This window comes from Lepus europaeus, chromosome 5, assembly GCF_033115175.1.
Source record: "Lepus europaeus isolate LE1 chromosome 5, mLepTim1.pri, whole genome shotgun sequence".
In the NCBI taxonomy this organism is placed as follows: Eukaryota; Metazoa; Chordata; class Mammalia; order Lagomorpha; family Leporidae; genus Lepus; species Lepus europaeus.
This window is the reverse complement of record NC_084831.1, coordinates 6,485,969-6,513,495: the sequence shown is the minus strand read 5'-3', so window position 1 is coordinate 6,513,495 and position 27,527 is coordinate 6,485,969. Positions and strand designations below refer to the sequence as shown.

The 27,527-nt window shown below is 50.0% G+C and overlaps 1 protein-coding gene across 1 annotated transcript in view; it reads right to left on the bottom strand.

Moving 5' to 3' along the window:
• The window catches only part of UBE4B (ubiquitination factor E4B), a 130,059-nt gene extending 110,173 nt beyond the window's left edge, over window positions 1-19,886 (bottom strand). The window contains exon 1 of the mRNA XM_062190413.1: window positions 19,223-19,886. Coding sequence (XP_062046397.1) covers window positions 19,223-19,246 — 24 coding nt within the window. The 5' untranslated portion in view covers window positions 19,247-19,886. The remainder of the gene's footprint in view (window positions 1-19,222) is intronic.
• Window positions 19,887-27,527: the final 7,641 nt, after the last annotated feature.

Here is a 27,527-nt window from a genome sequence, read left to right as displayed (position 1 = left end):
TTCAGCCTGACCCAGCCCCGGCCATTGCAGCCATTTAGATGGAAGATCGATCTCACTCTCTCTCTCCCCCCTCTCTCAGAACACTCACACCTTCACCCAGCTTCTCCATCAATCCACTCAGACCATGACCAGCAACGGTTTGAATGTCATGAGAAATGGGCTGTAAGTTGTATTTTCTTAGAGGAAAAACAAGGTTGTGGCTCTTTAAATCTCCAATGCCAGGAGATTTTTTTCTAATTACGAGAAGTTTCATAAACTGCAACAAAATTATTACCATTGCTGCTTTAAAAAAAAAAAAAAAAAAAGATTTACTTATTTGAGAGAGAAGGAAAGAAAGAAAGAGATCTTCTAACCCCTGGTTCACTCCCCATAATGGCTGCAATGGTCCTGCTGGGCCAGGCTGAAGCCAGGAGCCTGGAACTCCATCTGGATCTCCCACGTGGGTGGCGTTAGTGAGTCGGCATATGGAGCAATGTGGAGGCCAGCTCTGCCACCATCCCAGCGGCAGCAACAGAATTTAGTGGGTTACTACCTGCACTACTATCTACTTAAATGTTTACAGTCTATCCCTACCTAGCACAATACAAGCTTCCAGAAGGCAGGGGTTTGGTCCATTTCAGTCGCTCTTAACCCCTGCAACACTCAGGGGACACTGTCAATAGCTGCTGGACAAATGTAAAGCACCCACCTGAACACACAGTAAAGTTGTTCTGCTTTTCCTGAATAATTGTAGTCTGCAACTTTCTGTCCTTTAAAGCTTCCTTTTAGTCTCAGATGCTGTTTTCCTTTAGCTTAAGGTTCTGTTTCACCTAAACACTGTGAATACGTTAACACAGCTACTAAAAAGCATTTCACATTTGTTAGTTCATTGTGAAATCAGCAGAAGAAACCAGAAAGACCAAGAGCTTGAATCTTCCAAATACCATAACTCAGAGAAACACCCTGAAATTAGGTAATTTTAACAGTAGCATACTTTTTAAAAAATGACTCTTGCAGTTGCAACTTTATGTCCTCACCAAAAACATGGCAAGGGATGGGCCCTGTATGTCCCATTCCCATCTTTGACACCACTTGGCACTTGGTTAAACAGACAAGATGAATCTAGACAAGTCCAAGCACCTGCCCTCTCTCCTTAAGGCAGAACAACAAAGAAACATTTTCCAGGCAATACTTCACTCCCCAAATGCTGCAACAGCTAGGCCCAGGCCAGGCTAAAGCCAGGAGCCAGGAACTCTTCTCTGGGGCTCCCACTGTGTGGCCAGGGCCCAAGGCCTTAGGCCATCATCCACTGCCTTCTCAGGGACATTAGTGGAGAGCTGAATCAGAAGCGGAGCAGCTGGGGACTCGAATTGGCACTCCAACAGCAGATGCCAGTGTCCCTTGAGGCAACTTAACCCCCTGCACCACAATGCCAGCCTCCAAGCCTCAGGTACTTCTTCTTTTTTTTTTTTTTTTTTTTTTTTTTTTTTGACAGGCAGAGTGGACAGTGAGAGATACAGAGAGAAAGGTCTTCCTTTGCCGTTGGTTCACCCTCCAATGGCGTGCTGCGGCCGGCACACGGCGCTGATCCGAAGGCAGGAGCCAGGTGCTTCTCCTGGTCTCCCATGCGGGTGCAGGGCCCAAGGACTTGGGCCATCCTCCACTGCACTCCCTGGCCACAGCAGAGAGCTGGCCTGGAAGAGGGGCAACCGGGACAGAATCTGGCGCCCCGACTGGGACTAGAACCTGGTGTGCCGGCGCCGCAAGGCGGAGGATTAGCCTATTGAGCCACGGCGCTGGCCATGGAAAGAAGTATTTTTTAACTGACTCATGAAAACATTATTGCTGAAACCCACGCACACATTCTCCTGGGGCAGGGGCTCTGCATTTTCTATAAATCTCAACCACACTGAGACTTGCACTCCACACCTGCAAGTCAACAAACACCCCAGTAGACCTACATGCAGGTTAAAGTGGACTCTTTCAGGGAGAGAAAACACTGGCTTGTGGCCACTGTGTGTGCATCCAATACTTGGGATGAATAAAGCTCCCCTTCCTAACACGGACCATGAACGCTGAAGCACCCCTTACAGGTGCAGCATCACCCCTCAGCCAACGCCAGGAGGCTGCTTCCAAATCAGAAATGGCAATGTTTACACACAGCCAGCACATTCCAATATGAATCAATGTGCCTGTTACTTGCATCCATTAACATGGAAGAGGACAGAGAGGTGCCCAGGAGACGCTTCCATGATCACTTTTCCACTTGGCATTCACTAAGATTCGCTCACTGACGAGCCATTCTGATCCTAACATCTCAAGCCAAGAGACTGCTCTACTCACATCTCCCTAGATGAGAAATTACAGCTACATGATGGTGCTTACGCAGAGTCAACACGAACAAGCAATCACCCAGGCCAGCACCACGCTCTCTGTGCCTGTCCTTGAAGGAAACAGGAAGGCGGCACTTCTTTGACGAAAATGCAGGGAAATGCACCTGGCTTGTATTTACCTTAAGTAAAAGATTAATTAACATAAAAGTAAAGGTTAACCAACTGATTACTGTTTGGCAAACACAAATATAGATATGGTGTCACAAATGTAGATATGGTGTCACCTGTTAGTATCCTGAAAAAATAAAGCCATAAACAATGTTCTAAGCATCTCTGCATTGCTGATGTCTAAAATAAGCTCTAAGGAACTATGAAGTTTTTTCTCAGTGTAGGCTTACTAGGAACATTTTTAATTGATTCACAAAATAGCAACTGCTAAAATCAAAGTATAAACTGCTCCGGGGTACCCTGAATGCAGGCCAGAAAAAAAAAATTTTACCATTTTTTAGCAATTAACATGTTTTCCTTCATTTCACCTCAATAAAATTTAACTGCTTACTTGGTTTTTTTGTTTGTTTTTGCTTTTAAGGTTTTACTTGTTTATTTGAGAGGTAGAGACAGAGAAAGGTCTTCTATTCACTGGTTCACTCCCCACATGGCCACAACAGCCAGAGCTGTGCCAATCCCATCTTCTACTGCTTTCCCAGGCCATAGCAGAGAGCTGGATCAGAAGAGGAGCAGCCAGGACTAGAACCAGCACCCATATGGGATGCCCGCACTGCAGGCAGAGGATTAACCTACTGTACCACAGCACCAGCCCCTGCCTACTTGTTTCTCTCAGTATTATAATCATGACAATTTTATTAGTAAATCAAATCACACATTAAAAAGTTAAAGCTCGCGAAGTATTTTTAAATCTTCCACTGATTTTCATGCCCCGCCCAGAAGTATGTTCCCCACGAGGACGGACACCCACATGTAGAGAAAGTTCCCATCTCTAACATTACATGTACTGTACTGCTTTTGAAAACTGGTAATCTGGGGCAAGCAGCTGGCCTGGCAGCCAAGGTGCAGCTCAGAACACCCGCATCCCAACCGGAGGGCCTGGGGCTCATGTCCTGGCTCTCCTCTCAATTCCAACCTCCTGCTAATGCACACCCTAGGAGGCAGCAGCAGGTAATGGCTCAAAGTATTGAGTTCCAGATTCTTGGATTCAGCCTGGCAGGTGCAGGCATGTGAGGAGGGAACCAAGATTTCTGCCTCTCTGTCAATGTCTCTCAAATAAAAATTAAAAAAACAAAATTGGCAATATGTACATGATTATTTTGGGCTCATCGTAATGTTATTTGATTAGGGTTTTAAACACAATTATGTATCATAAAATTAAGACTTCATATAGTAAAAACACAACCAAAATAAAACACATGTGATAAAATACAAGATTATTTTATTGAGATTAGAGAAATAAGATGCATTACAAGAAACATGGGGGTAGGTCCGGCACCACAGCACAGCCGGTTAAGCTGCTGCTTGTGACACCAGCATCCCAAACTGGAGTGCCAGCTTGAGTCCCAGCTGCTCTGCTTCTGATCCAGCTTCTTGCTAATGTGTCTCAGAAGACAATGGAAAATGGCCCAAGTACGTGGGACCCCGCACCCATCCACGTGGGAGACCGAGACGGAGTTTAGGCTGCTGGCTTCAGCCTGTCCAAGCCCAGCTGTTGCGGCCATTTGGGAAATGAAACAGCAGATGAAAGATCTCTGTGTGTCTCTACTCTCTCTGTAACTCTGCCTTTCAAATAAATAAATCTTTAAAAAAAAAACCTACAAGATAAATCCCCTTGTGTCAAATATCTTGATTTTTTAAAGTAAATCTATTATTTATTAATACCTTCTACCTCCAAAAAAACGAGATGAAGAAGTAAAATGAGTTATACATTCAGTATGATGTAGCCAGAGTAACATGGGAAAACATTGAAAAAATACTATTAATGACATGGCATAACTCAGAATTTGCTATGTTTTGTTTTGAAGATTTATTTATTTATTTGAAAAATAGTTATGGAAGGAAAAGAAAGACCTTCTATCTGCAGGAGGCTGGAACGGAAGTGAATTCAGGCACTCATGTGGGACTGCCAATGTTGCAGGCAGTGGCTCAACCCATGGCACCACAACGCAGGCCCCCACATGATTTGATACGATTTGGTTCCTGAACTCGCGCAGCGGAGGCGGGGCCTCTGGAGCGTGATGGGTCGGACCGGCGTGCTGGCACGCTGGCTGAAATTCTGGTGGCACAGACACTCATGCTCTCTGCCTCTTCTCATGTGACGCTCCGTGCCACCTCAGGCCTAGGGGGGCCATGCCAGGAAGAAACCATCACCAGCTGCTGAGCCACTGGGCCCACCTGGTCTTAGATTGTGAATCTCCAGATCTAAGAGCCAAAAATAACCCTTTTCTCTATAAATTAGCTGTCTTGGCTATTTTGGTATAGAAACAAAAAGCTAATACAGAACCATATTAACATTTTTTCCATAAAAACATGAACATCTCCTACAAGTGTTCTATAATCTTGATATCTAGTCAAACCCTACAGCTATGGGCAAGTATTTGCATCCCCCCAAAAAATCCCTGCATTGAAATCCTAACCCCCAAGCTGATGGTGCTGGGAGAAGGCCTTTGGGAGAGGATCGGGTCATTTGGGCAGAGTCGTCCTGAGTAGAATTAGTGCTCTGATAACAGAGTCCTCAGAGAGCGCCTTTGCCCCTTGAACCACGTGAGGACCCAGTGAGAAGACGGTGCCCTATGAACCAGGAAGTGGATCCTCACCAGACACTGAGTCCCTAAGCACTCTGATCTTGGGCCTTCTTAACCTTCAGAACCGTGTAAGTAATAACATTTATCTTTTTTTTAAGATTTATTTATTTATTTGAAAGTCAGAGTTACACAGAGAGAGGAGCGGCAGAGAGAGAGAGAGAGAGGTCTTCCATCCACTGGCTCACTCCCCAAATGGCCACAATGGCCAGAGCTGCACCTGAGCAGACAAAGGCAATGACACGCAGGACTGACTACAGACTCTGTGAGGCCTCTGCCAAATCAAACTGCAGGGCCCCTTGTCCAAATGTAACAGGAATTTCAGGACAACAGCAGAGCACTAAACCAAGCATGGGGCACTTCTGACTGCTGGCCCCTTGTTCATGACGCGGGTCCTGGTGACAAGTGCAGACATGAATGTGATGTGACTCCAGAGGGGGCCTGGCACAGGACAGGTACTGGACGAGACCAGCTCAGACTTCCAGCAGTTCAGTTCCAAAACAGTACACAGAAGCAGAGTCCGAAAACTCCAGCTAACTCAATCAGCACGACACTGCTAGACTTCTAGAATCTACACCAAATGTCGATGGGAATAAAGAAGCATCACTGGACACATTTCATAATGCTTAAGAAAGCTAAGAAAGTCAAGGCTGAGCACTTCTCAACACTAGGACCGAAGCTCTTCCCTGCCTCGATCTTGTCTTCAGAGAACAAACAAGATGCTGAGACAGGACACTTGGCAAGCAGGCAATAAAACAACATCCAGCTCAGAGATGATTTTTCCCCTTGCCCAGGGGGACAACATCTTCAAAAGGTAAAATGAGTCATCTGATTTGAAGACAGCACGTCACCTCCAGTTCTGTTTTTCAGCTGTGAGATGCAGCATGTTTGCCCTGGGATTCCTAAATTCCCCTTTCTGTGCAGTTCTCTTCCTTTCCAACCTCCTTGCTCCGCCCTCACCCGCTGAGCACATTCTGGCCATCAATCACTGCAGGTTTTAGAAACCAGGATGAGGAGGGCTGACAATTGATAACAGTGGCTTAATACAAAAGGTGGCCCACGTGTGAGAAGAGTCTCCGGTGGGGGGCCGGCGCTGTGGCACAGAGGGTTAACGCCCTGGCCTGAAGCACCGGCATCCCATATGGGCGCCAGTTCAAGTCCCGCCTGCTCCACTTCCCATCCAGCTCTCTGCTATGGCCTGGGAAAGCAGTAGAGGATGGCCCGAGTCCTTGGGCCCCTGCACCCGCGTGGGAGACCTGGAAGAAGCTCCTGGCTCCTGGCTCCTGGCTTCGGATTGGCGCAGTTCCGGCCGTTGCGGCCAATTGGGGAGTGAGCCAGCGGATGGAAGACCTCTCTCTCTGCCTCTCCTCTCTCTGTGTAACTCTGACTTTCAAAGAAATAAATAAACAAATCTTTAAAAAAAAAAAAAAAAAAAAGAGTCTCTGGGAAGTACACAGGATGGAGACAGGACCACAACCCCACCTCACACGTAGACCAGGAAGGTTTGGCCATTTAGGCAGCACTGCCACAGGCACAAGGTTTCTGAGATAATACATGGCACCAATTAACATAGAACATACAATCCAATCTTATTTGGGAACAGAGCTAATATGTCCCAGAAGCCCACTCTGCCAGGGCACTTCCTAGGCACACTGCATATGACCTTGTGCAGTTAATCTGCACAAGGCCATGGGAAGGGTTTCATATTTCCATTATACAAGTGAGGAAAACTGCGGCTCAGAAAGATGAAGTACTTTGCCAAGGGTTATCTAACTGACTGGCCCAAATAAAACTCAGGTATACATCAGGGTGGCTGTCTGGCGTAGCGGTTAAGACGTCACCTGGGAGGGAGGGGGTGGGTTCCTGCGCTGGTTCCGTTCCTGACTCCAGACTCTGCTGACATGCACACAAGGGAGGCAGCACAGGGGCCGGGTCCCTCGCACCCTCAGGAAGAATCACACAACCCAGGTACTGCGGGCACTTGGAGAGTGAACCCGAGATGCAAGCTCTCCTGTCTCTGTGTCTCTCTGCCTCTCAAAATAAAATGAATAAATAATATCTTTTTCCCCAAAACACCGTCTGGATGGCACTGTAGCGCAGCAGATTGAGCTGCCACAAGTGTCAATTCAAGTCCAAGCTCCTCTGCTTCCCCTCCAGCTTCTTGCTACTGCTCCTGAGAAGGCAGATGATAGCCCAGGCACCTGGATTCCTGCCACAAGTTCCTAACTTCCACCTGGCCCAACCCTGGCTGTTATGGGCATTTCAGGAATGAACCAGCAGACACATGAGAGAGCTCTCTCTCCACCTGTCTCTGTCTCTCCTCCTCTCTGTCACTCTGCCTTACAAATACTTAAATAAATATTTTTTATAAATACCCAGGTATATCTGACTAAATTATAACTGTGATAATGAAGTGTCTTTCATTAACATAACTAATGTGTTATGTTAGCACCTTAACATAACTAATATAACTGCTAAAACCAAGTCTCCCAAACGTTGTTTTGGGAACTTACTCCCCAAACTCACCTATTAATGCCATCTGAAGGCGGGGCCTTTGGCAGTCATGAGGATTAGAAGCTGTGCTGAGGCTGGGCCTCACAAGAGGAGGACAGGCCGAAGCTGGAGCAGGCATGCTGACTCAGCGTGTGCTGACTCATCAGGTGAGCCGCTCTGCCACGTGATGATACAGCAAGAAGATCCTCACCTACTGCCACCACCATGCTCTCAGACTTCCCAGCTGCAAGCTAAGTCAAGTCTGTATTCTTTAAAAATTACCCAGGGCCGGGGGGAGGGGAGGCTGGTGCTGTGGCAGAGTGAGTTAAGCCACGACCTGCAGTGCTAGTGTCCCATATGGGCAACCAGTTGGAATCCCAGCTGCTCTACTTCCGATCCGGCTCCCTGCAAGTGGCCTGGGAAAAGCAGAAGATATCCCAAGTGTTTGGACCTCTGCCACCCACAGGAGAGACCTGGATGAAGCTCCCGGTTTTGGTCCTGGCCATGGCAGCCATTTAGACAGTGAACCAGAGGATGGAAGATCTCTGTCTCTCCCTTTCAAATAAATAAATACAATGAATCTTAAAAAAAAAAAAAAAAATCACCTGCCTCCCAGGTGTAGTGTATAATAACAGAAAATGAAAGAAGACAGGCCGGCGCTGTGGCTCAACAGGCTAATCCTCCACCTGCGGCGCTGGCACACTGGGTTCTAGTCCCGGTTGGGGCACCGGATTCTGTCCCAGTTGCCCCTCTTCCAGGCCAGCTCTCTGCTATGGCCCGGGAAGGCAGTGGAGGATGGCCCAAGTGCTTGGGCCCTGCACCCCATGGGAGACCAGGAGAAGCACCTGACTCCTGGCTTTGGATCAGCGCGGTGCACCAGCCCCAGCGCACCGACCACGGCCGCCATTGGAGGGTGAACCAATGGCAAAGGAAGACCTTTCTCTCTGTCTCTCTCTCTCTCACTGTTCACTCTGCCTGTCAAAAAAAAAAAAAGACAGCAACTTATTTATTTATCTATTTATTTATTTATTTGACAGGCAGAGTGGACAGTGAGAGAGAGAGACAGAGAGAAAGGTCTTCCTTTTGCCGTTGGTTCACCCTCCAATGGCCGCCACGGCCAGCGCACTGCGCCAGCGCACCGCGCTGATCCGATGGCAGGAGCCAGGTGCTTCTCCTGGTCTCCCATGGGGTGCAGGGCCCAAGCACTTGGGCCATCCTCCACTGCACTCCCGGGCCACAGCAGAGAGCTGGCCTGGAAGAGGGGCAACCGGGACAGAATCCGGCACCCCAACCGGGACTAGAACCCGGTGTGCTGGCGCCGCAAGGCGGAGGATTAGCCTGTTGAGCCGCGGCGCCGGCCAAGCAACTTAAAGTAGCTACTACCAAGACAAAAATGTGGAGTCAGAGAGTAGGCATTTGGTGCAAGAGTAATGTGTTCTCCTTGGGATGCGTGTATTCCACGTCAGAGTACCTGAGTTCAACAACACTGGCCACCACGTGAGAGACCAGGATTGACTGGGCTCCTGGGCTCAGCCTGGCCCAGCCCCCACTGCTGCAAGCATGTGGAGAGTGAACCGGGAATGGAAGATTCTCTCTCCCCTTGCCCTCCCCCCCCCCCCGCCCTTCAAATAAATAACTCTTTAAAAAAGAAAATACCACGGACCCAATCATTCTCCCTACCTTGAATACTGTTCCCCTGGATACCAGGGCCTCGTTTCCCATCTACCATGGCGGCTGTTAATGATCAGTCTCCTTTTCTGGGTCCTCTTTAATCTGCCAACCTCTAAGGACACAAGGTTCAGTCTTCTGCCCCCTCCTCTGCCTGTGCCCACTCCCAAGGTAGCCTGCCCACTCTTGTGGTTGTAAATAAACCAACAACTTCCAGACTAATGTCCCAGCCTGAGCCTCTCCCCTGCAACTACAAGCCCCTACACAACAACCTTCTTTTTAAATTATTATTTATATATTGAAAGGCAGAATGACAGAGCGACAGAGATCTTCCACTTGGTGATTTCACTCCCTAAATGGTCATAGCATTTAGGTTAGGTCTGAGCTAGGCTGAATCCATGAGCCAGGCAGTCTCACACATGGGTGGCAGGGGCCCCAATACTTTAGTCATCATCTGCTGCCTTCCCAGGCACAATAGCAGGGAGCTGGATAAAAAGCAGAGCAGCCAGCTCTGAAATGGGATCCTGACATCATAAGGGGGCAGCTTAACTTGAGGCACCACAAAGCCAACCCCTCCAACAGCCTTCTTAGTATCTCCACCTGTATTAAAAAGATAAACAGTATCTTGAAAACAGATGATTTGGGGCCTGCGTTGTGGCATAGCAGGTAAAGTCCCCCCTACAACACCGGCATCCTATATGGGTGCTGGTTTGACTCCGGGCTGCTCCACTGCCGATCCAGCTCCCTATTGATGGCCTGGGAAAAGCAGCAGAACGTGGCCCATGTGTTTGGACCCCTGCCACTCATGTGGAGGCTTCAGCCTGGCCCAGTGCTGGCTACTGTGGCCATCTGGGGACTGAACCAGCAGATGGAGGATATCTCTCTCTACACCCTGTCCCACCCCCGATTCGGTAACTCTGACCTTCAAAAATAAAGTCTTAAAAAAAAAAAAATGATTTAATGTCTCCCTCCAAACTTCCTTTTTCAATTTTATCCTTCTCAATAGACAACAACTCCATTTTTCAAGGTGCACTAGGCTATAACTCTTCGATTCACTGCGGCAGCGACAGCTAGCTGCCTCCTCCTAAGGATTTCGACAGCCCTGCACTGGGCCGCAGCCATGTGTCCCCGTGCTGGCCAAGGAAATGCAAGTCATGGTACACACACTTTCTGAGCATTTCCTTAAGGGGTGGGAACATGCCATCCCTTTCCCCTTCAGTCTCTTCCTAGGGACTGGAATACAGAGGAAACAGGGCAGTAACTTTGGGCTGCAAGCTTAGGCCTCATACCGAGGATGCTAGTGCATACAACAGAACGGGTCTGGCCCAATGGCAACTCTCAACCACCTACCCAGATTTTTACTTAAAGAAAAATAAGCTGGGGCAACAGTTGTGACGCAGCAGGTTAAGCCATTGCTTAAAACATAGGCATCCCACATCGGAGGGTTGGTTCAGCTCTCGACTGCTCCACTTCAGATCCAGCTCCCTGCTAATGTGCCTGGGAAGCAACTGAAGATGGCCCAACTCCTTGGCCCCTGTCATTCACACAGGGGACCTGGATGCAGTTCCAGGCTCTTTGTTTTAGCTTGCCCCAGCCTCGGCTGTTGCAGACATTGGAGGAGTGAACCAGCGGAGAGGAGATCTCTTTCTCTGTCTCTCCGTTTCTGACACTTTCCCTTGCAAATAAATAAATCTTAGAAAGAAAAGGGAAAGTAAGCTATCTCGTGTAAGCCATTATTACTCTGGATCTCTCTGCCTCAAGAGCAAATCCCTATCTTAACTGAAAGAACAACGCGGTGCTGCATTGATTAAGCCCCCACTTGCGATGCCGGCATCCCACACCAGAGTGCTCTATCTAAGCGCTGGCTCTGAGTCCCGGCTACTCTGCTTCCCATCCAGCTCCCTGCTAATTCTGTGACTATTTTCAAATTCATTTAATATGAGTGAGGCTCACACATTTTTCTTGATTACCATTTACATGAAGTGTTCAGAATAGGCAAACCTTCGGAGACAGATTGGTAAACCAGTAGCTGCCTAAAGTTGGGAATGGGGGCAGACTGGCTGTTGAGGATGGATTAGAAGCAGCACATAGCTAAACATGAAAAGCATAAAGAAGCTATGGTTTCGTGCAGGATATTCATGTGTCTGGGAAGGCAGTGGGAGATGGTCCAAGTACTTGTGTCTCTGCCACTCAAATGGGAGACCTGGATGGAGTTCTAGGCTTCTGGTTTCGGCCTGGACCTGCCCCGGCTGTTGCAGGAGGAACCAGTAGATGGAAGATCGATCTCTCTCTCTCTCTCTCTCTCTCTCTCTTATATCTGTCTTTTAAATAACATACATAAACAAATCTTTTAAAAAGAAATCTTGGCCGGCGCCGTGGCTTAACAGGCTAATCCTCCACCTGCGGCGCTGGCACACCAGGTTCTAGTCCCAGTTGGGGCACCGGATTCTATCCCGGTTGCCCCTCTTCCAGGCCAGCTCTCTGCTATGGCCCGGGAAGGCTGTGGAGGATGGCCCAAGTCTTTGGGCCCTGCACCCACGTGGGAGACCAGGAGAAGCACCTGGCTCCTGGCTTCGGATCAGTGCGATGCGCCGGCTGCAGCGGCCATTCGAGAGTGAACCAACGGCAAAAAGGAAGACCTTTCTCTCTGTCTCTCTCTCTATCCGCTCTGCCTGTCAAAAAAAAAAAAAAAAAGAAAAAGAAATCTTAACTGAGATGGAGAATTTGCAACCTGGAAGTAATCAACTTGAATGGAGTGTCATATGTGGCACTGGTTTAGGGGTCAGCATAGGCATAGCTAGTGCAGGACAGAAGGCTGGTGACCCTGATTAGGCCACAAGGTAAAATCTGTGGCCCTTGGCAAACAGCCTGCATGCCAACATGGCCTGTAATGCTATAGGAACTGGCTGAGCAGTGCAGAACCAGACTCTCACTGGCTTCGGAGCAACTTATGGAAGAAGTCCCACAAGCGCCAGACAGACCTGAGCTGCAGCTTGCTGACGGCGGACAGATCAAGGGAATGTCCCCAGGCCACAGTCTGAGCTTACTCCCAGCCTGGAAGTGTGGGGCTAAGCAAGGCTGGAAAAGCCAGCTCCTTCCACATGCCCAGGCCCAGCAGCAAAGAGCTGCAAGGACTGTCGGGTCCCAGCAAGAGGGTCTTTTCCAAAGCCCACTTCAAATAAACCACACCCCCAAAGAAAAGAGATACTACTCAGAGGGTAAAGGCAGAAACTCCTGAGGGACAAGGCCAAGGCCAAGGTCAAGGGGAACACCCCAGAGATCAGAACCAGGGCTGCCACAGGAACTCACACCAGCACCCAGGCCAAGAGCCCCACAACTTGGTCCAGCAGGAGTTGTCTGAGGCTGTGCACCGCAATGGGTGTGTGCCCCAGTCTTCCCTCTTCCAAATGGGAGTTGTGATTTTCACCATCTTATCCTATCCCACCACAGCATGAGGAGCCAGGGGTAGTGGCGGATACCTTGTGTTTGAATCTAAAGGTTTCTAAACTGTCCATCACCGGGAGACTCTACAAAGCCTGAAAGTGATTTGGGGCTGTTTCTCTTAGGGAAGTATTGAAAATTTAAAGCATTGGGAAGATGGAGTTGGAAAAAGGGCTCGGGCAGCTCTCCCTTTCTAGTGTGGGAGAACACTGAGCTTAACAGTAAAAATGGCTTTTCAGCCTCCCCGGTACCTGTGGCCATCGGACTAACGTTCTGGCCAGAGAGGTGAGCAGGAGTGATCCATGCAACCTCCAAGCTGTTCCGTGAAACAGAAGGCACGAGGCCTCTCTTCACTGCTCTCTGCCTAGAATGTACATACAGGGACCACAGGATGGGACCCACATGTTAGGAAAGTTGCTACAAGACAGATGGCACCTGGGCCCCTACCAGCCCCGGCCTCCTACCCAGACTTCTATTTAGAGAGAAATAAACATGTGTCTGGCTTAGGCAGCTACCATTTCACATCTCCCATTTTTACCAATCAACCTGACTCAACAGCCAGCCTTCACTCATTGTCTCATACCTCACACCCAACCCATCATCCAATGCAGTGTGGATACCTGGCCATCACCCGGCCTTTTCCCACTTCTCCACCACTAACCCTGGCTGGAGACCCACACCTCCTCTCTCACTGGGACACCTGCAATGGCCTCCAAACCCTTCTCTCAGCTTCCACTCTTCCCCCCTTGAACTATTACCTTCACAACAGCCTGTTGCAAAACATAAATCAGAATGTAAGCCCAACGAGGGCAGAGGTGTCCGTCTGATTTGTTCACTGGTATATTCTCATGACCTAAACAACGCTGGGCACATCCCGTACTTCATCAAATTCAAGGCTCCAGGCTGTACCATTAGGTTTCACAATATTACCCATTAAGCCACGAGAAAATGCCTTAACAGTCCCAGGGACAGAGTAGTGTTCCAGTACACCAGGTTCTCCACACTTGGAATTTGGTTCAGAGAACTGTGGAACACCTCTGACCTCCCGCATTGCCTCAGCAGGAAAGGAAACTGTGTGTGCAGTTCCGGCAAGCCTTCGTCCTGACCTCACACAACTGGGCACTTCTGCCTCTGCAATCAAACCCCAACTGTGGTCACTCCTGCGAAAACGTTTCCTCTACCAATGCAAACCCGAGCCCCACTGCTGCTTTCATTCTTTGCATACAAAGTAACACTGACTCTCACGACTAAACCAAAGTGTCATTTTCTGAAAGGCATTTAAAATAGCAACTAAATGTAACAGGTGTAGCACTCGGAGCGGCTATGACAGGAGCAGGTATAACCAGCATTGCAGGTAACAGGAAATGACAGCTGCTGTCACAGCTGCCACTTGGCCCACCTGACTACCGCGGATTACAAGGAGCATCCCAATTTCAAAGACCTAAAATGTGGATGAGAAGGGGGAGGAGGGCGTATCCCAAGTGACTGAAACACAGGAGAACTCAGTACTTTTTGGCTGAATCAGTGACTTCATCTCCTGCCTCTAGGGCCCCACCCACCCCTGGCCTCCTGGCTCCTGGAGCAGGAAGGGAAGATGTGTCCACTCTGAGGAATCTGGTACTTGCTCTTCCCTGAAACCCTTTCAAAGCCACCTCCCCCGACACATCGCCTGCATCGCCCACATCCACATGGTCCGCAGCTCCCCATGCCTTTTTCCTCACAGCACTTATCACCAAACAACATCTGACGTGTCTGCTTAGCACCTGTCTCCACTCACCAGAAGGAAGCTCCATGCAAGCAGGGCTCCCCTGGTGTGGGCCGTGCAGCAGGCACACTATGGACTGCAGAACGCCTGTTCACAGGCACACGCACCTCCACCAGACACAGCCCACGTGCTCCCTCTCTCACAACTAAAGAATGAAACTGCCCAGGGCTTGCAGTGGCCAGCTCGCCTGCTGTTTGGGAGGGGCCTAGTAAAGGGATTGAGAAGGCTGGAGTCAGACTGTGGATTAGAATCCAGGTTCTAGGGTCCAGCACTGCAGTGCAGCAGGTAAAGCTGCTGTCTGCAGTGCCGGCATCCCAATGGGTGCCAGTTCAAGTCCTGGCTGCTCCACTTCCGATCCAGCTTGCTCTCTACTATGTCTTGAGAAAGCAGTGGAAGATGGCCCAAGTCCTTGGGCCCCTGCACCCACATGGGAGACCCTGGCTTCTGGCTTTGGATCAGCATAGCTCCAGCCATTGTGACCATCTGGGGAGTGAACTAGCAGATAGAAGACACCTCTCTCTCTCTCTCTCTCTGCCTCTCTGTAACTCTGCCATTCAAATAAATAAATAAATCTTTAAAGGGGGGGAGGGGCTGGTGCTGTGGCGCAGTGGGTTAACGCCCTGGCCTGAAGCGCAGGCATCCCATATGGGTGCCGGTTCGAGACCCAGCTGTTCCACTTCCTGTCCAGCTCTCTGCTATGGCCCAGGAAAGCAGTAGAAGATGGCCCAACTCCTTGGGCCCCTGTACCCACCTAGGAGACCCGGAAGAAGCTCCTGGCTCCTGGCTTCAGAACAGCACAGCTCCGGCCGTTGCGGCCAATTGGGGAGTGAACCATCGGATGGAAGACCTCCCTCTCCCTCTCTCTCTCTCTCTCTCTCTCTCTCTGCCTCTCCTCTGTGTAACTCTGACTTTCAAATAAATACATAAATCTTAAAAAAAAAAAAAAAAAGAATCCCCGTGCTATCACCTACCAGTCATGTGCCTTTGGGCAAGTTACTTAGTTTCTATTAGCCTTCATCTTCTTATCTGAAAAATGGGCTAACAGATACCAATCTTACTAGGCACACAGTAAGAGCTCGGCGTCAGATAACCCCATCATCATCACTGTGTGTCTCTTGCCTAAAATAAACCAAGAGAGAAGGGGCCTGGGAGGCTCCTCCCGGGCTTTTTGAGGAAGGCAAACCCCAGTTACGAAGTGAGTGGCGCAGTCATCCACTCCGCTGGGGTAGGGAGCCCTGGCTAGGCAGAGCTGGCTCCATGATGACTCATCTCAGCAGCCAAAACAAACTCACCTGTTTCCTGCAGAATCTGGAATTCCTCACTAAACCCAGCCCTTCTCCAGAGCTAGCAACTGAGGCGAGCCCCTCCCCACCCTTCACACTCAGGTCAGCTGAGAGCCTGGATGTTCTGCGGTGCCCACTGCCAAGGCCTCCCTGGGCTGGAGGCCCCTGCCGCACTCCCGGAGAGCAACAACAGCTCCCTGTATTGTCCCCCATCCTCAGCCATTCGCTTCCAGTCACCTCTCTGAGCCCCTGAAGTCCCTCAAAGGCATTTCCGAGTCCTCCGGATGAAGTTCAAGCCCCAGAGCATTTCTAAGAACTGATGCCTGCCACTCCCCTCCCCCCACCCGGAGGGCCTCGGCTCCGCTCCCCCACTTGCAGCCTTTCCAGCACTCGCAGCCTCAGACCCGGCTGCCAGGGAGCGCCTGCTCCTCAGCATTAGGGACCACTTTTCCTGAAAGTCTACACTAAGACAGTGCCCACCAGGAGTCCCTCCTTGTCTGTCTGTCCGTCTCTCTCCCTCCCTCCCTTTTTCTCTCTTTCTGAGGCAGAGTTCACATCTACTGTTTCCTCCCCAAATGCCTGCAATCCAGGTCCCCCACATGGGTGCCAGGAACCCGAATACTTGGGCCATCAAAATTTTTCTGAAATCCACTCATAGTCTTATCATTAATTTACATTTTCATGAACTTTTTGAAGCTCTCCTGTATGCACTGATTTTCAAAATTATTTTTGCACCAAGATTAACTTCTTTTAATTCCACTTCCCATGAACTCTAGGAGGTACTTTTGAATTTATATGTAAGCTGCGGGGATTTATGGTTGGGTGTTGTGGAGTAAAATGCCATAAAAGGAGCTACTGAGCCAGGAGCCCTGGGTTTCAATTCCAATACTGTAACTTCCAGGCCGCATCACCATGGACAAGGTATGTAACCTAAATCTGTTTCCTCACCTGTAAGATAAAGGAACTAGGCCCTGCCTGCAGTCCTGTTTCATCCCATGACAGCACACTGTAAAGTGCCCAGCGAAGGGCAGCCTCCAGGGCTGTTAGTCAGCGTCAGTCCTCTCGCACTTCCAAAACACTGCTGAAAAGTCCAAGGTCACATTTTCAGCATTTGGGAAGAAACACTCAACACTCCTCTCAAAGCCTGACCACACCTTGAATCCCAGCCAGCCATCCTGCAGATGAACTAGGTCACAGAGAAGACTTAGCAAAAAAAGTCATTTCCAGGCAATCCCATCAGCACTGCAAACACAGTTTAGAAGTCTGCCTCTCCCCCTCCCCCAAGTCATCCTGGTAAAAATGAAACACCTGAGGAGGCTTCAGACTGACTAGGATGTAAACAACGATGCTATGAGAATGAACTCGGTAATGTACTACCCATAAATAACAGACAGCACTTACAAAGCACGAGTGAAGAAAAGTGCAAGAATTCAAGGTAATCTATGAGAGGCACCAAAAGGTGCTCATAACGTAAAATCTTCTGAGTCTGGTTATACTGTTCTTTATTTTCACATTGTTAAAACAGGGAACTCCACCTTATTGAATATCCTAATTTAGGTTGAAAGAACACGGTCTTGCCTGCTTTAATCCTGAAATGTTATGCTTGAGTGTTCAGTAATATGAATGCATTATTTTCTAATCAAATCAAAGTCATTTATCACATCTGTGATAAGATTCTAGCAATAGACTAACAACATAAAGGCAAAAGCTTTGGCTGTGTCGCCATCGAGAATTGCTCACCTAACAAGAACTTAAAAAAAAATTAGACAGTTTTCCCAAAAAACTACTCTTTCTACGTTTTATTGAGAGTAAAATATAACTGTCCCTTTTTGCATTCAGGACAAGTAATTTGCTAAAAGATAATTTTATATTTTCCTATATATTCCTATATATAGTGAGTTTAATTTCACATTTAAAAATTTTGCTGACCCTGAAAAAAACTCTCTTCTAGTTCTCCTGTAAAGGTTACATGTATTCCCTGCAAGGTCACAAAAGCGTTACACCTTCTGAGAGGTGGGGGCGAAATGAAGAGACACATTGCAGATCACAGAGTAACTTCATTCAGTCTGTGCACTTTCTTGTTTCAAAAACATCGCCTTGGTGAAAATATGTGGAAGCCTCACAACCAGGGACTAACTGGAGGTCATCAAGAGAAACTTCTGCTAGTGAAAGGTCTACTAAAAAAACACATTCTTTGCCTAAAGAGAAGTCACTGGTCAGAATTCTTACTGAAGGGAAAAAGGAGACAGGAGAGATACTTTTGATAGTTCCCACCTGAAAGAAAGAAACTGTCTCCTAATTTAAGATTAAGTTCCTGATGTATTTGGGGAAAACAATGTCAGTTACACAGCACAGGCAAACCTGACTTTACACCCAAGTTCACCAGTATCAAAGCTGTTTGTGTCCTGTCCTGCGTGACCCTTAACCTACGTCTTGCATGCCCCACGCCTGGAGAATTTCAGCAAGTTGAGCAAACACAGTGACGGTGCTGGAGCTAAAACTGGAGCGGGGAAGTCGTCTAGTGCAAGCAGCCTGATACATGACTGCGAAGTTTAGGAGCCAGTGGAAGAAATGACCAGGTAGGGCCAGCAGGGGCCCGGAAAGGGAAGCTCCCAGTTTGGAAGAAGGCAGGAAAAAGTCCGCAGCAGCAAAGAGATTCCTTGTACCCCAACTGCCACTTGCTCTTCCTTATTTTCTTTCTTTCTTTCTTTTTTTTTAAAGAATCTTACTAAGCAAACTGTAAAACATCATGAAGGGAATCGGCACAGCGTCTCTCCGAAGTGAAAACAGGACAGAGTTTACAAAGTTATTTAGTTCTGGTTCAGGCTCTGGTACAGCAAAACACAATTCTGAGAGGACCAAGAACCAGGAAAAGGAGGAATGGAAGAGAAGACTGCCCGAAGTCGTCACGGCTCTGCTAAATGACTAGAATTCGGCTAGAATCCTCGCACATGTTGACAAGACACATATGTTGTTAAACATCAAAGAAATCTGTCTTGCAACCACCCCCAAACACAAAGGCGTTTTGATCAACTTACACAACGTCAGGGCCACATGTCTGGGCTTTCAAACACTTCATACCCACCATACGTTACGATTCCATCCGAAACTAGCCCTTGGATCCCTGAAGGCACACGCGCGCCATGGAACTCGATGTCAATCCAGCCCCGCCAGGCTCGCGTATCCGGCAGAAAAGCACGACCACCCCACGATGCTCCCCCTCGTGCTCAGACCCCAGAGCACCCCAAAAGCAGCAATCGCAGCTCCGAAGAAAGAAAAAGAAGACAGCAGGATAACACCGGAGACCCTCGCAGGGAGTCATTTTGTTCCGGGAAAATGTCATTTCCATTCCGTCCCCGAGCCCAACAGCCGGGCACCACCGGCGAAGCCCTCCCCTGTCCACAGCAGCAGAGTCGCCAAGTAATTCAAGGTGTCCCCGCGCCCGCTCACCTCATCAGCGCTCAGCTCCTCCATCGCCTTCCTCTTAATGGTGAAAGGCGTTCGCGAGAGGTCCTTCTGTTCTCGAGACCGCGCGGGAGCGAGGAGTGTGGAAGGTTTCTACCAGAGGCCGTCCGGTCCCCCGAGCGGGGGAGGTTTCAGAATTGCATAGTCAGAGGTTAAAAAAGAAGAACACGAGGCACTGAGCTGCCTGGGCTGAGGTCGCTCCACCCGCCCGAGGCTCGTCCGGCCGCCGCCGACTACCACTGCCTCCCAGGCTGCCCGGGCGAGGCGGCGCGGTCCCCGGCTCGGCTCGCGCCACCAGCGTGCTGTGTCTTGGTGGTGGCGGCGCGGCAGCTGCGTTTCCTCCAGTAGAGCCGGCTCTCCTTGCCACCCCTGGCCCCTGGCGGGAACTGCTGGGCTGCAGAGTGGGTGCCCCGAGGTAAGGCGACCCCACAGGCGCCCTGGCAGAGCCCAGTACAGTGTAGGAAAGCCCCTCCCCTCCCAAAGCAGGCCGGACACGCCCCGCCGCCACGCCAGAGCCTGGGCAGGGGGGAGGGGGAGGATGGGATTCGAGATGCTCACGCTGGAAGAGTAAACCTTCCTACCCCTCCACCCCTACTCTTACCCCCTCGCCCCACCAAGTATTATTCATCAAAACAACAGGGCGGCCATCTTTGAAAGGGATCACGTGACCCCGCCAGAGAGGCGGGGCTTCTGGCTCCGGGACGCGGCAGCCAATGGGCCGCGGGCGTCGCGCCGCCGATTTCCTCTCGCCTGCGTCTTCTGCCCGCCCCCTCCTCCCCCCTCCCCGGCCGCAGCGCCGGGCGGGGGGAGGGGCGAAGGAGGCTGCGGGCGGGCAGGGGCGGGGCGGGGCGTTGCCACGGCAACGGCGCGGGGGCGGCGGGCGCGGCGGGCCGGCCGGCCGGGCGCAGGTAGGCTGGCGGCGGCGGAGGGCGGGCCGGCCGCGGGAGGCTGGGCCTGGAGGGGGCGCTCGCCCGCGGCCCTAGTGTCCGTTTCTCAGGGACCTGGGAGCCGGGAGCGTCCCCTCAGCCCGCCTGCCGCCGATTCCTGAGGAGGGCGGCGGGCCCGCGGCTGCTGTGCGGGGGGCGCGCTCTGCCATGTTGGCGGCTCCCTCAGGAGGACGCGCGGCGCCAGGCGGGCGAGCGTCGGGGAGCGTGTGCGCGCTGCGCCTGCAGAAACAGCCCCTTCCCTGTGGTGGGGTTTGAGAGCGGTGGTAAACTCTGGACACCCAAGTGGCCGAGCCACCCAGAGGAGGTAGAACGGCGGCCCTCGTGGGCATGCGCCGCTGCTGGAACCTGCGAGAAGAGTCGCGGGCGTCGCCTCAGGGGCCCGCCGAGCCCTGGACGCGGGGCCGAGCGGGAGCGCTGGGGCGACCTCGCGAGTGAGGCTGAACGCCAACGGCCCCGCGGGTCCTGCCCTCCGCGAAGGGGTTCTGGAAGCCAGAGCTGGACCCCCGTGACGTGGGCGTTAAAGCCTTCGCGTCGCCCCCACCGCCAGCACTGCATTCTTATCGCCAGACATCGTCTGTTACACGGATCCACCCAGTTTGTTCATCCAGCCCTTATTAAATGGGTCATTTTCTCTTTTTGGCTTTTATAAATAATGCTGCTCTAAGTGTTCATGTGCAAGTCTTTGTGCGGACATGTGTTTTTGTTTTTCTTGAGTATATACCTAGGGGAGAAATTGCTGGGTTGTGTGCGTAAGCTTTTCAAGAACCGCTAAACTGTTTTTGCAAAGCGTCTGTACTAGTTTATGTTCCCACCAGCAACGGATGACGGTCCCGCCTCTTCCAACAAATCTCAGTGTCTGTCTTTCGCATCACAGCCACCCTCGATGTGACAGGGGTCTGTCGTGCTGTTTTTCATTTCACTAAGGGATATCGATGTTGAGCATGTTTTCACTGCTTATCTTCCTGGATAAACATCTATTAATCCTTCCTTCATTTTGATTGGTTTATTTGTTGTCATCTTATTCCATTGTCAGCATTCTTTACTGAATACCAGCCCCTTATCAGGTACCATGATTTGCAAATGTTTTCTCCCAATCTGTGAATTGTCTTTTTTTTTTTGACAGGAAGAGTTAGAGACAGAGAAAGGTCTTCCTTCCATTGGTTCACCCTCCAAATGGCTGCTATGGCCGCCGGTGCACTGCGCCCGATCCGAAGCCAGGTGCTTCCTCCTGGTCTCCCATGTGGGTGCAGGGCCCAAGCACTTGGGCCATCCTCCACTGCCTTCCCAGGCCACAGCAGAGAGCTGGACTGGAAGAGGAGCAACCAGAACAGAATACAGCACCCCAACTGGGACTAAAACCCTGGGGTGCTGGCGCCACAGGTGGAGGATTAGCCTAGTGAGCCTGTGAATTATCTTTTCATTTTCTTTTTATTTATTTTTGGTTGAAAGGGAGAGCGACAAAGACAGAGATCTTGCACCTGCTAAGTGCACTCCCCAAATGTCTGTAATACCCAGGGCTGTGCCAGGGGGAAGCCAGGAACCAAGAGCTCATTGCAGGTCTCCCACATAGGTGGCCAAGGACCTGGCTACTTGAGCTGTCACTGCTGTCTCCCAGGAGCAAAGCTGGGACTAAAATACCAGCTGCTAGTTCGAAGAAGCAGTTTAACCACGTGCTGAATGCCTGCCTCCGTCTCACTTTCTTGTTAGTGTCACTCACTGAACAAAACATGTTCATTTGATTTAGTCCAATTTACCTGTTTGGTTTTTTTTTTTTTTTGTCACATGCTTTTGGTGTAATATGTTTATAAGACATAATCATATTTTAAAGATTTTATTTATAAGAAGCAAAGTTACAGAGAGAGGGAGAGACAGAAAGGTCTTCCATCCGCTGGTTCATTCCCCAAATGGCAACAAGGCTGGAGCTGAGCTGATCCAAAGCCAGGAGCCAAGAGCATCTTCCAAATCTCCCATGTGGGTGAGGGGCCCAAGGACTTGGGCCATCTTCTACTGCTTTCCCAGGCCATAGCAGAGAGCTGAATCGGAAGTGGAGCAGCCAGGACTAGAACCAGCACCCATATGAGGTGGATGGGAAACCTCTCTCTCTTTGTCTCTGCAGCTATGCCTTTCAAATAAATAAATAAATCTTTAAAAAAAAATTTTTTTGCTTTCCCTGAATTCTTTTCCTGTGACACAAATATCTGTCTACAAATATGTAATATCTAGCACGTAGTGGGTACACACACAAAAATATACAAGATTGGGACCTTTGTTTGGCTTAGCAGTTAAGAGGCCAACACCGCGGATCACATCAGGGTATCTGGATTCGATCCCTGGCTATGCTGATTCCAGCCTCCTGCTAATGTTGACCCTGGGAGGCAGTGGTGTTGGCTCAAATCGTCAGGTTCCTGCTGCTGTATTCAGTCTGGCCCAGCCCCAGCTGCTGGGGTCATTTGGGAAATGAACTAGTATTGAGAGATCTCTGTTTCTCTGTCTCTCTGCCTTCAAAATAAAATACATAATTTAAAAGAAAACATAAATCAGCATATTGCTCACCTCTTCAAAATCTCTCAGTGACCCTCCATTGTGCTTTGACTTAAACCCAGGCTGTGTCTCATGACCAGTATGACCCCATGTGATTTGGTCTCCGCTGCTTCTTTTGCCTCTTACACCACCCTTCCTTTCCCCTGTGCCTCAACCCCACCAGATTTCCATCTTGAATAAGACAAACCTTTTTCCTTCTCAAAGCCTAGGCAGACACACCAAGTGGTGTTTCCTTTGCCGGAACAACTCTTCCCCTGGCTTTTTGCATGGCTAGGGCCCTCTTATTTTTCAAGTCTTAGCTCATCGCCTCCTTCATCCATTCATTAATCTTTCAAATATTTATATACTTAAAATATATAAGTATTTGCATTGTAAGTCCTGTTCTAGGAGCCTTTTTATTTGGGTCCTTCATGAAGCAGACAGTAAAATAGAATGAGACATGAGAGAGTTTTATTTGGGGAAAATGCAGGTGAGGAGTAAAGGTTAAAAGAGGAGGTGGTGAGAGCCTTCAGACGTGATGAAAGCAGCCCTGCTGTCAGGGGAGGCACAAGGGCACTGAGTCTCCCCCTGCAGAGCAGGGGTCTACGAAGGTTTCCAGCCAGGCTGATGGTGTCCTTAAGCCAAAGTTGCCCATAAGAAAAGTCCCACTGTTGTAGGATGGCCCCTACCTAGACTGAGGCCAGGTTCTTCTCTCTGTGGCAAGAAGGAATTCAAGGAGGAGACATAGATGAAAGTTTGCAAAAAAGCAAGACGTGCTTCCATGCAAAGCCAAAGTATGTATTCAGGAGGGAGTGTGGACCCCGAACAAGGCTCAGAGCTGTGCTCTAAATGAGCTGGCAGCATGGGAGCCCATGTCTGGAGTGGGGCATAATTGAATATTCAAAGAGGCTGGAGTTTGGAGTGGGGATTGGATGCCACCCATTTCTTTGCCCTTTTCCAGAAATCTCAGAAATGTCATGGTGTGAGTTACAGGATGGGAGTGGGAGTGTCAGCATGGTAATTTTATTGTGATGACATTATATTGACCTAAAGGTCATCTCAGGGACACAGCATGCAGCCATATTGGATATTCGCAGCTGACATTGGTTCCAAATTCCAACATTGGGGAACTGTGGTCTTCTGCTACAAACAATAGGAAGGGAGTTTGGGAGGTGCAAGGTAGGGCCTGGGATGGGCAGTGCGCAGAAAGGGAGGTTTGAGTGCCTATGTGGCACAGCAGGTTAAACTACTGCCTGCAATGCCAGCATCCTCTATTGGAATGGCATTTTGAGTCCTGGCTATTTCAGCTCCTTACTAATGTGCCTGGAAAGGCAGCAGAATACCCAAGCATTTGGACCCCTGCCATCCACATGAGAACTCGGATGGAGTTCCTGGCTCCTGGCTTCAGCCTGGTGCAGCCCCAGCCATTGGAGCCAATTGGGGAGTGAACCAGCACTTGGAAGAGCTCACTCCCTCCCTCCCTCTTTCTCTCTGTCACTTTACCTGTCAAATAAATACATCTTAAAAAGAAAAGAAAAAAAAGCCCATACATCTCCACATGCAAGGATGGCAGAGTCCTAGCTCCTCTGCTTCCAGTCCAACTCCTGCTAATATTAACAGCTGGGGCCAGCACCGCGGCTCAATAGGCTAATCCTCCGCCTTGTGGTGCCAGCACACCGGGTTCTAGTTCCGGTCGGGGCACCAGATTCTGTCCCGGTTGCCCCTCTTCCAGGCCAGCTCTCTGCTGTGGCCCGGGAGTGCAGTGGAGGATGGCCCAAGTCCCTGGGCCCTGCACCCCATGGGAGACCAGGAGAAGCACCTGGCTCCTGGCTTTGGATCAGCGCTGTGTGCCGGCCACAGCGTGCCGGCCTCGGCGGCCACTGGCGGGTGAACCAACGGCAAAAAGGAAGACCTTTCTCTCTGACTCTCTCTCTCACTGTCCACTCTGCCTGTCAAAAAAAAAAAAAAAACATCTGGGAAGATAGTCGAAGATGGCCTGAGTACTTGGACCCTTGCCTCCCATGTGGAAGACCAGGATGGAGTTCCTGACTCCTGACTTCAGCCTGACTCAGCCCTTCTTGTTGAGGGCATTTGGGAAGTGAACCAACAGATGGAAGATTTCTCTCTCTCCGTTGCTCTGCGTTTCCTCTGCAAGGCAGAGGATTAGCCTGTTGAGCCACGGCACCGGCCAAATAATTTATTATTTTTTTAAAGGGCAGTTTGGGGGCCGGTGCTGCAACTCACTTGGCTAATCCTCCGCCTGCAGCGCTGGCACACCGGGTTTTAGTCCCGCTTGGGGCACCGGATTCTGTCCCAGTTGCTCCTCTTCCAGTCCAGCTCTCTTCTGTGGCCGGGGAGTGCAGTGGAGCATGGCCCAAGTGCTTGGGCCCTACACCCACTTGGGAGACCAGGAGGAAGCACCTGGCTCCTGGCTTCGGATTAGCACAGAGCGCCGGCCATAGCTCGTTGGCCGTAGTGGCCATTTGAGGGGTAAACCGACGGAAAAAGGAAGACCTTTCTCTCTGTCTCTCTCTCTCACTAACTCTGCCTGTCAAAAAAAAAAAAAAGGCAGTTTGGGTAGTACAGGGAGGGAGGTTGATTTGAGCAGCACAGGCTGGACTGATGTGTGGGTGAGCCAGGCTGCTGTGCTACCTGTGCCAGGGTTGGCAAACGTTAGCTCCTCTCTGCTATAGCTACCTCCCTGCTTACATCACCACCCCTTATAGAAATGATTCTGAACTAACACACCGCACCCATGGGAGCAGCCATGGGAAATCTGGTTTTCTCACAAACACTGTGGTGGAGCCAGAGGGGCAGCAGGTGGAGGCATCGGTCAGCCATGCATCCTCAACAGGAAGTGGGACTGGTATTTCGTGCTGCCACACGGAAGGCAGCACTTACTTCCTATTCCTTGTGTTTCCATAGAGGAGGGAGAATTGTGTTGCCTTCCAGCTTCACTCTGCCATCTTCATCACTCATCCCCAGTGGGGTGGAATGAGTTATCTGACCAAAATTTTGAAGTGCGCTGAACTCAGTACCATCTATGGTACCTGATACCCTGGCACCCCGTTACCCCGGGCTTACCTGCCTGCAGGGAATGGAAATTCGGGCTGACTGTCCTTGCTGAAACACGATAGCAAAGCAAGCCAAGCCCTGTCGCAGCATAGGGTCCCCATTATGGGCTTAGTGGATTTATTACAAGAGGAAGAAGGACCCAAGCCAGCATGCTTGCTGTGTCTTGCCATGTGATACCACCCTCTACCACTTGCATTGCAGCTAAAGGGCTCTCATCAGATACTAAGCAGATACCAGCTCCGTGCTCTTTTCAGCCACCAGAAACTGAGTCAACTAAAATTCTGTTCTTTATAAATGACAGTCTCGGGTAGTTTGTTGTAGCAACAGGAAATGGACTGAACCAGTGCTATGGATTAGAATTAATCCAGGAAGGGAAACAGCACTGCAAACGGATGGTCCCATTTCAGTTAGGGAGGTCACTGAGCCAGTGACCTTTGGGGAAAGCCCTGCCAGGAGTGAAGAAGTGAGCCAGGTGGGTATCAGCCAGAGAGCATGAGAAGCCGAGCAGGCAGGGCAGGTGGCCACGTAGGCTGAAGCAGGCTCTGCATTAGGGAATGGCGTGGACAACGTCCGTGGCTCTTTAGTGTAAGATGGGAGCTGTTGGAGAGTTTTGAACAGGGCGGGGACAATGATCTCTGTGATGTTAGAAAAGGATCTCTTCTTGGCTGTGTTGAAAATAGATCATAGGGAAATGCTGTGGTTTGAAGGTATGTGTCCCTCCAAAAGTCAGATGTTGCAACTTCAACCCCAAGGTGTTGGTATGAAGAGGTGGGGGCCTTTGGGGGAAGCACCTGTCTTGAGGATTTGGCCCTTGTGAATGCGATGAAAGCCCTTACTGGCCTGCACCATTTTCTCCCTCTGCCATGTGAGGACATGGAGAAGGCTCTGCCTATGAGGAACAGGCTCTCACCAGACTCCAACTCGGCTGGCACCTTCATGTTGGACTCCCCAGCCTTTAGAACTATGGGCGATATATTTCTGGATGATAGCCGGTTACATAGCCCCAGTGGATTAAGATAGGAAACTAGAGGCAGAGACCAGCTTCCGAGTGAGAGGTGCAGTGATCTAGCTCTGAACTGACAGGTGGCAGCAATGAAGACGTGCTCCACTTCCAATCCAGCTCCCTGGGAAAGCAGCGGAAGATGGCCCAAGTCCTAGGGCCCATGAACCCACGTGGAAGACCCAGAAGAAGCTCTGGGTTCCTAGCTTGGGCCTGGCTTAGCCCTGGCTGTTGTGGCCATTTGGAGTGTAAATCAGCAGATGGAAGATTCTCTTCTCGCCTCTCCCTCTCCCTCTCTGTAACTCTGCCTTTCAAATCAACAAATAATCTTTTATAAAAAGGAGAAGAAAAAGAAGAGGACTCCAGCCTAAGCACATGGGGTCTCCAACATGAAGAGGCAGGGGGAGTGGGGAACATTCATCTCTGTTGGTACATACAGTACCTGTGTTATCGCCTCACTAGCGGCCACCTATTTCAAAGGAAGTCTCAGAACGCAGCTGTGGCCTGCAGTTCTGGGAAGCGGGTTTCCAGGTGATGTTCGGGTGCATTTCTCTGCTTTTGCCTTCACCACAGGGACACTGCCTACGTTTCTGAAAAATTACACCAGCAGTAAAATAGCAGGAAGATTCTTAATTCTTGTCTGTTTCTCTAGGATCTCATTTTCTCTGTTTTAGAAGAACATTTTGTTGTGAAATACAGCACACCTACAGAAATGTGCATACACGAGTGCTGATAAAGTAAAGTGACC